Below are 8,928 nucleotides of genomic sequence, written 5' to 3' on the forward strand. Positions count from 1 at the left end.
AGAGAGAACCGAGAGAGACTCGAGCGAGAGAGAGAGAAGAGAGAAAGTGAGAGACGAGAGAGTAGAGAGAGTAGAGGAGAGATGAGAGAGCAGAGAGAGAGAGAAGAGAGAGAGAGAGAGAGAGAGAGGAGAGAGACGGAGAGAGAGAGAGAGAAGAGAGAGAGAGAGAGACGAGAGAGGGGAGAGAGAGAGAGAGAGAGAGAGAGAGAGTACGGAAGAGAGAGAGGAGAGAGAGAGAGAGAGAGAGAGAGAGAGAGAGAGAGAGAGAGAGAGAGAGAAGAGAGGAGAGAGAGAGTAAGAGAGAGAGAGAGAGAGAGAGAGAGAGAGAGAGAGAGAGAGAGAGCGAGAGAGAGAGAGAGAGAGAGAGAGAGAGAGAGAGAGACGAAGAGAGAGGAGAGAGGGAGAGAGGAGCGCGCGAGAAGAGAGAGAGAGAGAGAGAGAGAGAGAGTAGAGAGGACAGAGAGAAAGAGAGAGAGAGCAGTAGAGCAGAGAGAGAGAGAGAAAGTGAGTAGAGAGAGAGAAGAAAGAGGGAGAGAGGTGTGTGTGAGATGGAGAAGGACAGAGGCGAGGACGGGGAGTATTAGAAGAGAGATGGAGAGAGAGAAGAGAGAGACAGAGAGAGCATTGAAAAGCGAGAGTAGAGAGAGAGACGAGAGAGAGAGACGAGATAGAGAGAGAGAGGAGGGAGAACAGAGAGAGAGCGAGAGAGAGTGAGAGAGAGAGAGAGAGAGTGAGGCGAGACAGAGAGACAGAGTGAATGAGAAAAAGAGAGGCAGTATAGACAAACCCGACAAGAAAAGAGAGCTCCATCGACGGCAGCGAGCGTTGCTATAAGCATGAACGACAGCGAGCAATACAGTAATACGAAATTTTTGCTAAGGCCATGGTGGCGATATATAGCGGACGGTGGCGCGCAGGGAATTCTTGTGAGAATGTGGGAGCGAGAGAAGACCAGAGAATAAGCGAGAGAGAGAGAAAGAAATAGTAGAGAGAGAGAGAGAGAGAGAGAGAGAGAGAGAAGGGGGAGAGAGAGAGAGAGAAGAGGAGAAGAGCGACAGACTGAACAGACAGAGCAGGACAGACAGAGCAGACAGACACGGCGCAGACAGCAGCAGCTCAGCACAGCCAGACACAGAGCAGACAGACAGCGCAGAGCAGCCAGAGCGACACCAGACAGCAGACAGACAGACAGAAAGCTTGCGTCGATGGCAGCGCGGAGCGCTCTTAACCGGACGGGACAGCGTGCAATGACAGTAATAGAAACTTGCTAGCCATCTGGTGGCGAATATATAGCGACGTGGCGCGCAGGGAATTTGTGTCCAGGGCTTAATGCGCGAAGGTTTATGCGATTTGGATTGCAAAAATACCAAACGTGCAAGAGAGAGTGAGAGTTGAGAGAGAGAGAGAAGAGAGAGAGAGAGAGACTAGAGAGAGAGAGAGAGCAGAGAGAGAGGAGAGAGAGAGAGCGAGAGAGAGGATAGAGAGTGAGGCGAGAGAAAGAGAGAGAGAGAGCGAGAGCACGCAGAGAGAGAGAGAGAGAGAGAGAGAGAGAGAGGACTGAGTGTGTGTGTGTGTGTGTGAGAGAGACAGAGTGAGGCGAGCGAGAGAAAGAGTGAGAGAGAGAGAGAAGCGCAGAGAGAGACACTGAGAGAGACGAGAGAGAGAGAGAGAGAGAGAGAGAGAGTGAGGCGGAGAAGAAGAGAGAGAGAGAAGAGAGAGAGAGAGGAGAGAGAGAGAGAGAGAGAGAGAGAGAGAGAAGAGAGTGAGCGAGAGAAAGAGAGAGAGAGAGAGAGAGAGAGAGAGAGAGAGAGAAGAGAGAGTGTGTCGTGAGAGAGAGAGAGAGTGAGAGAGCAATAGAACGAGTGAGAGAGAGAGAGAGAGCCAGAGAGAGACTTAGAGCGAGAGAGAGAGAGAGACAGAGTGAGAGAGAGAGAGAGAAAGAGAGAGAGAGAGAGAGAGAGAGAGAGAGAGAGAGAGGAGAGAGAGAGAGAGAGAGAGAGAGAGAGAGATTGAGAGAAGAGGAGAGAGAGAGAGAGAGAGAGAGAGAGAAAGCTTTTCTTTTCTCTGACTTCGATAGTTCGGGTGCATCCGATGATAGTTTCCGAAATTCTGCTTTTGGCGATGCGAGGTATAGGAGCACAGGAGAGGTGAGTCATCCAGTACGCGAACAGGGTCCTGGACAGGGTGCGTGGGCTGTCCCTCTCTCGGGCCCTGCTTTCCCTCTCTGCCCTCACCCTCTCCCCTCTCTCGGCTCTCCTCTACCTCTCTCTCGCCGCCTCTCCGCTCTGCTCGGGGCCCTCTGCCTCTTACCTCTCTCGGCCTCTCCCTTCACCTCTCTCGCCGGCTCTCTCCCTCGCTGCTCCCTGCACCCTCTCTCGACCTCTCGCTCTCCTGCTGCTCCGCTCTCTCCCGCTCTCTCGCTCACCCTCTATCCGCCTCCTCTCGACCGCCTCTCTCCGCCTGCTCTCGCCTCTCTCACCTCACCCCTCTCTCGTCCTCTCCGTCTGCCTCTCTCCCCTCTCTCCGCGCTCTCGTCCGCCTCTCTCCCTCACCCTTGTCTCCCTCTCTCCCCGCTGTCTCGGTCCCTCTGCTCGCCCCTCTCTCTCTCGCTCACCCTCTCCGCCGCTTCTGCTGCCCTCTCCATACTCTGGCGCTCACTGCAGCGTGGTTGATGTACGCTCACGCACAGCTACTCTATATATGGACCCAATCCCGTCCAATCCTATTTAAAATATATTGACCCATATATGTTTAACCCATATTTGACACTACATTTGACCCGTTCGTAATCCATCCTCCCTTTCCGCCTCGTGGGGGGTCGATAATATATTGACCCTCCCATTTCCTGGTGATCGCCTCCCTTCTGAGTGGGTACTGGTAGTGTAATGACCTCAATCCTACGTGATGTTCTAACCCCCGGGGCATGTCTTGACACCCCTCACCCCCGCCCCCTTTCCGGCGAATGTTTGAACTCTCCGAGATGCTCGCCCGGTGCGGAACAATATCGGCCTTAATGCTGTATGCCTGGAGGATCAATAGAAGAGATTCGCATTGCGGAGGCGGGCGCGGTGCGTGTAAATGTGCTGCTGCACGACTGTGCTGCTGCAGATGAATCCCCACGCACGCACCGCACGCACGCACGCAGGCAGCGCACGCGACGCGAACGCACGGCACGCACGCAACGCACGCACGCACGCGACGCGCGCGCGAGCAGCAGGCAGGCCATGGGGCACGACACACGGAGCGGGCACGCAGCGCACGAAGCACGCAACGCCGCACGCACGGCAGCTATGGCATGCATACCACCGGAGCGGGCAGCGCACGCACCAGGCAGCCATGCACGACAGGACAGGGCGCGGCACGTCACGCACGGCACACGACAGTTTTGCGAGGAATGTTGCTGAAGAAAGCGCCCGCCGGGCTGCGCGCAGTCCTTGTAAAACAATGCTGTATGACGGGGGAGTTTGTTCTTGTCGTCACATTTGGCGGTGGGTGACACTGGCGACCGTGCTTCGTCGTCAATAAATCCTCGCTCAATACGCCCCCCACCGACCCGCCAGCATTCAATGACCGGCCTCCAGGCAGAGTGAAGCCATTTGGCGTGGTCCGGCCGGTGCTGCGCGACTGTAACCTGCTGCTGGGCTGTTGTTGCTGATACTGGGCTGCTACTGGTGGTGGTTGGTGCTGCTGACTGATGGCCTGCTTGTTGTGCTGATACTGCTGGCTGCTGTTGCTACTGTGGTGGTGTCGCTGTGCGCGCTGCTGGCTGACTGCTGCTAGCTGTGGTGGTGAGTGGCTGATGCTGGGCTGCTGTTGTTGTGCTGATACTGCTGCCTACTTGTGGTGGTGGTACTTGTGGCTGGGCTGCTGGTCATGCGCTGCTACTGGCTGCTACTACTACTGCTGCTGCTACTGCTTGGCTACTGGGTGGTACTACTGCTGCTGGCTGCTGCTGCTGCTGCCTACTGCTGCTTACTGGCTGCTACTACTGCTCACTCCCCCGGCTGGCTACTGCTAGTGGTGGTTGCTGCTTATACTGCTGGGCTGCATGCTGCTACTGCTACTGCTGCTGCTGGGCTGGCTGCTCGCTGGCTACTGCTGCTACTACTGCTACTGGCTGCTACTGCTAGTGGTGGTGCTGGCGCTGGGCTACTCGCTAGCTCGCTGGGCTGCTGCGCTGCTGCTGCTGGTGAGGCGTGCTCGATTGCTGACAATGGCAGATGTTTACGAGTGGTCGCGCGCTGCAAGCCGTGTGTAATTGGCCTTGTGTCTGCGGCTGATGCGCTTGGCGACTCGCTCTCTCCTTCTCTGCTCTGCTCTCTCGCTCTCTCTCTATCTCTCTCTCTCTCTCCTCTCTCTCTCTCTCTATCTTCTTCTCTCTCTCCTTCTCTCTTCTCGCTCTCGCTTCGCTCTCTCTCTCTCTCTGCTCTGCTGCTCTCTCCTCATCCTGCTCTCTCATCTCTCTCTCGTCTGCTCTCTCTCGGTCTCTCTTCTCTCTCTCGTCTCTCTCTTCTCTGCAGCGTGTCTTTCTGCTGTTTGCTGTCTGCCATTGCTCTGCTCTCTCATCTGCTAGCTGCTCTCTCATCTCTGCTCTCTCTGCTCTCTGCTCTCTGCTCTCTGCTCTGCTGCTCTCCTCTATTCTGCTCTCTCTGGCTCTCGCTCGATTTCTGCTCTCTCTTCTCTATTTCTCTCCGAGTCTCTTTTCTCTCTCTCTCGCTCTGCTCTCTCTCCTCACGTCTCCTCTCGTCTTTCTTTCTCTCTGCTCGTCTGTCTCTCCTGCTCCTATGACAAATATTGTTGTATGTGTTGTGCGCATCATAGGAGTTTAGGAGCGCTATTATGAACGCAAGCAGTGAATTTCAGCTGTAAAGCGAAACGAAGTTGACTCGCCAATATTTGTCTTAGGAAGAATCTTCCTATGACAAATAGTTTCATAGGAGAGCGTATATATGCGTATGTCGTATTTGCCAAAGATGCAAGCAGAACATGTTGACCACTACAGCCTTGGATGCGTAAAACTGACAACGAACGCGATTTTGCGTTCACGCGTAAAAACGTGTCTCTGTGTCTTGACCAGCCTAGTCTTTGCGTGTGAGCGTTGTGTATGAGGAGGAGGAGGAGGAGGAGGAGGAGGAGGAGGAAGAGGCAGGGCGCAGTTTTAGTCATACATTCTTGCTGATTGGAAACGCATGGATGGAATTAACGGCTGGGTGAAAAAATGATTCTCACGTCATCTCGAGTGTGCGAGCGAATTCGTAAAACTGGGGAATTTTAATACGTACGTTTGTAAATATGTGTGCGCGAGTGCGTGCGTGCATACGTGCATACATGTATGTGTGCGTGCATGCGTGCGTGCGTGCGTGCGTGCGCTCGTGCGTGTGCGCACGTACATGCGTGTGAGCACGTACACGCGTGCGTGCGTGCGTGCGGGCGTGCATGCGTGCGTGCGCCTGCGTGCGTGCATACGTGCATACATGTATGTGTGCGTGCGTGCGTGCATGCGTGCGTGCGTGCGTGCGTGCGCTCGTGCGTGCGTACATGCGTGCGCAGGCAGATAGAACGTTTCAATAGTAAAATGATGGTAAATAAACAAGAAATGTATTTACTACCAAAGTCTGAATGTTTATCTACTCCCTTTTTCGCCTATTATTGCGGATAGATTCCTGTAAATGCCGTTCCTATGCTCCTCTGCAACACATGAGTACACCGCACGCACGCCGCTGTGCACAAACAACAAGAATAAAGAGCTTTTTCGTTATTTGTATTCTTTTCTCTTTATGCTTGTTGTTTGTGCACAGCGGCATGCGTGCGGTGTACTCATGTGTTGCAGAGGAGCATATATGAACGGCATTTACAGGAAGCTATCGGCAATAATAGACGAAAGGGAGTAGAGAAACATTCAGACTTTGGTAGTAAATATACTTCGTGTTTATATACCATCATTTTACTATTGAAACGTTCAAAGTGTCTGTGCGTGTGTGTGCGCGCGTGTGTGCGTGCGTGCGTGCATGCGTGCGTGCGTGTATGGTATGCCGCGATACGGAGTAAACCGCGACTTTTATGCCGATCACGTGACGTGTGCCACCGCGATTAAATATTTCATTGCTGAATCGACATTTCCGCTCGAAATTTCGTCGATGCAAAACGTGGCAATAATTTGCAAATACGTCAAGGTTGGCGACGGGGGGGGCGCTGTCGTAGGATGTGCGTACTGCGTGCGAGGGAGTGTGAGTGCGGGGAAAAAATTCGGTGGAAACTGTGCCTAACGTAAAGTAGTACGTCAATGAAGCCCTAAGTATATATATATATATATATATATATATATTTATAGCTATATACCCCCCTCCCGCGCAGACACATTATTGTTATAGAAGAGTATATTAGGTAGACACTTACCAACGTTCGTAGCAGAAGCCGTGGGTGATTGTTGATGCTATTGCGATCTGTCGTGGCAACCTCCCACGCGTGTGTTTGACGCATCCACGTCGCTTCACTTCCTCCTCTCCTCTTCTTCTTCTCTCTCCTCTCCTCTTCTTCTTCTTCTTCTCCGCCGATAGAGGAGGATGATGATTAGGTTGTTAGCTGCGTGGTGTTGTTGTTGCTGGGTGTGTCGATGTATGGCTGAGTGTTAATTTGCGATTAGCTGGAAGTGGGCGCCGCCGCCCCCGCGCTTTCCAGTGGGTCGTAGGTACTCGCCGTGGTGAAGTGACAGTTTGCTAGCAAGTGGTTGCATCCTAAGCGTTCGTTTCAGGGCTAATGGAAGCTTAGAGGAAGTGTTTGTGTGTGTGTGTGTGGTGGGGGGGGGATCGTGTGTGGGTGTGTGTGTGTGTGTGTGTGTGTGCGTGGCGTCGCGTGCCGTAGCGCGTGCGTGTGTGCGTGCGTGTGTGTCGTGGTGGCGGCGGCGTGTGTGTGTCTGTCTGCAGTCACCGCTGCTCTCTCGACGCATCAATTGGCTTCCTTCGGCAGGTGGACATGCCCGTGTTCTTCTAGCATCGCCTGACCTTCAGCCGACGATCCCGCATGAGCATGTCGACACCCATGACCCTCTCCTACACATTCTTCCGAGCAAAGGAAGGGCTGCAGCTGCCAATGCCTCTCAGCAGATAGGCGAAGAGAAGGAGGAGGAGGAGAGGAGAAAGGGGGCTGCAGTACTGACGCTAGATAGCGAAGAGAAGGAGGAGGAGAGGAAGGAGGAGGAGGAGGGGAGAGAGAGGAGGAGGAAGAGGAGGAAGGAGAGCCTGCGCAGCTGCCCAATGCGTCTGCCCCAGATATAAACGAAGAGAAAGGAGGAGGGAGGAAGAGAGGCTGCAATCTGCTGATTACTCCCATGAAGTGCGGCACATTAAAGCTCAACTGAAGTGCATGCCATAGTTGCCAGCGACGTGTGAGATGTTGAACTATGGGGCTAACATGACGCAGATCAGATAGCAAGAGGCAAAGCCTAGTGGCAGAGACTGCTACCAGCACCCCGTGTTGTGCGAGATACAAACTCACGAGTGTCTGTTATTGTCACTTATATATAAAGCGAATGATGTATAGCACACGTGTTTTTGATGAGGATATGAACTTGGTGTCTCTTTCTCTCTCTCTGTCCTGTGTCACTTGTATTACTTCACTTCACTTACTTCACTTGTATTGTGTTCCGACTTTTATGTGTTAGATATAGTGGTGGTTGGTGGTGGTGGTGGTGTGGTCGTGTGGTGGTGGTGGGTGGGTGGTGGTGGTGGTGGTGTGGTGGTGTGGTGGTGGTGGTGGTCGGTGGTGGTGTGAAGAGATAGAGAGCGTAGTAGTGTGGTGTGAGGCTAGCGCGTGTGTTGTGCTGTGATCGTACGTGAATTGGGTCAGTCTCGATCTCTCTCTCTCACTCTGGGTGGTAGATCTAGATTGGCTCGCAATCAAGATGTGATTGTGCGCCGTTAGTCGTTAATTAGCTGTTACACGCGAGTGTGGAGTGGACTAGTCATCAGCATGGGTCAGTGGCAGTGGACAGGATGTGTCAGTAGACAGTGGATACATGGTATAGCAGTAGCACCGGTCATGCTATCCATCAGAGGCATTGCTAGTGTCTGGGATCATGGATAGAGGAGTAGGCCCTGGATCACCATAGTTTTCAGTCGCGACTGTTAACAGTGATTTTATATTTAACTAGACAGAGTGCACTCGCGGGGAGTCGGCGACATACGCCATACGCCATAGGACTCACGAACACATGAATAACCCAGGATATAGGCCAGCGTACTGACATGTAGACGCTGGCTTGCTGGCTTGCTGCTAGCTCACATGTACACGCTCGCTGGCTCGCTGCGCTGGCTGACTGGCTCGCTGACTCGACCCACTAATATCGATCGCGCGAACACACGAACACACAAACACACTAACGCACGAGAGTGATCACATAACCTCCTCCAACTCCGTTGGGCGGAGGTAATAACCCGCTATCAGGCGGACACCTGCCCCTCTCTTCTCACTTCTCTCTCTCCCTCTCTCTCACTCTCTTCCCTCCCCCGCGATTTACATACTCGTATTTCATCGTTACGCGCGCGCTTGAGCGGTGTTTGACATCACAGGCACTTGGAGCGTTTCAATAAAAAGAATGCTAAATAAATACGAAATCTATTTCCTACCAAAGTCTTAATGTTTCTCTACTCTCTTTCGCCTATTATTGCCGACAATTTCCTGTATATGCCGTGCAAATGCTCCTCTGCAACACACATGTACACCGCGCGCGCGCTGCCGCACACGGACACACAGACTCTCTCTCTCTCTCTCTCTCTCTCTCTCTCTTTAACTCTCTCTCCCTCCGCCCCCTCTCTCTCTCTCTATCTCTTTAACTCTCTCTCCCTCCCCCTCTCTCTCGCCGTCACCCATGACGATTTATCACCGGCGGGCGGATTGCGTTTGCGGCCGGGTCGGGTCGGGGCGCGGTCG

The 8,928-nt window shown here is 53.2% G+C and overlaps 1 protein-coding gene across 1 annotated transcript in view; it reads left to right on the forward strand.

Moving 5' to 3' along the window:
* The window catches only part of LOC106814687 (cytochrome c oxidase assembly protein COX11, mitochondrial-like), a 28,415-nt gene extending 21,298 nt beyond the window's left edge, over window positions 1-7,117 (forward strand). The window contains exon 6 of the mRNA XM_014819032.1: window positions 6,967-7,117. Within this exon, the coding sequence (XP_014674518.1) occupies window positions 6,967-6,990 (24 nt within the window). The 3' untranslated portion in view covers window positions 6,991-7,117. The remainder of the gene's footprint in view (window positions 1-6,966) is intronic.
* Window positions 7,118-8,928: the final 1,811 nt, after the last annotated feature.

This window comes from Priapulus caudatus, unplaced genomic scaffold, assembly GCF_000485595.1.
Source record: "Priapulus caudatus unplaced genomic scaffold, Priapulus_caudatus-5.0.1 Scaffold963, whole genome shotgun sequence".
Classification (NCBI taxonomy): Eukaryota; Metazoa; Priapulida; class Priapulimorpha; order Priapulimorphida; family Priapulidae; genus Priapulus; species Priapulus caudatus.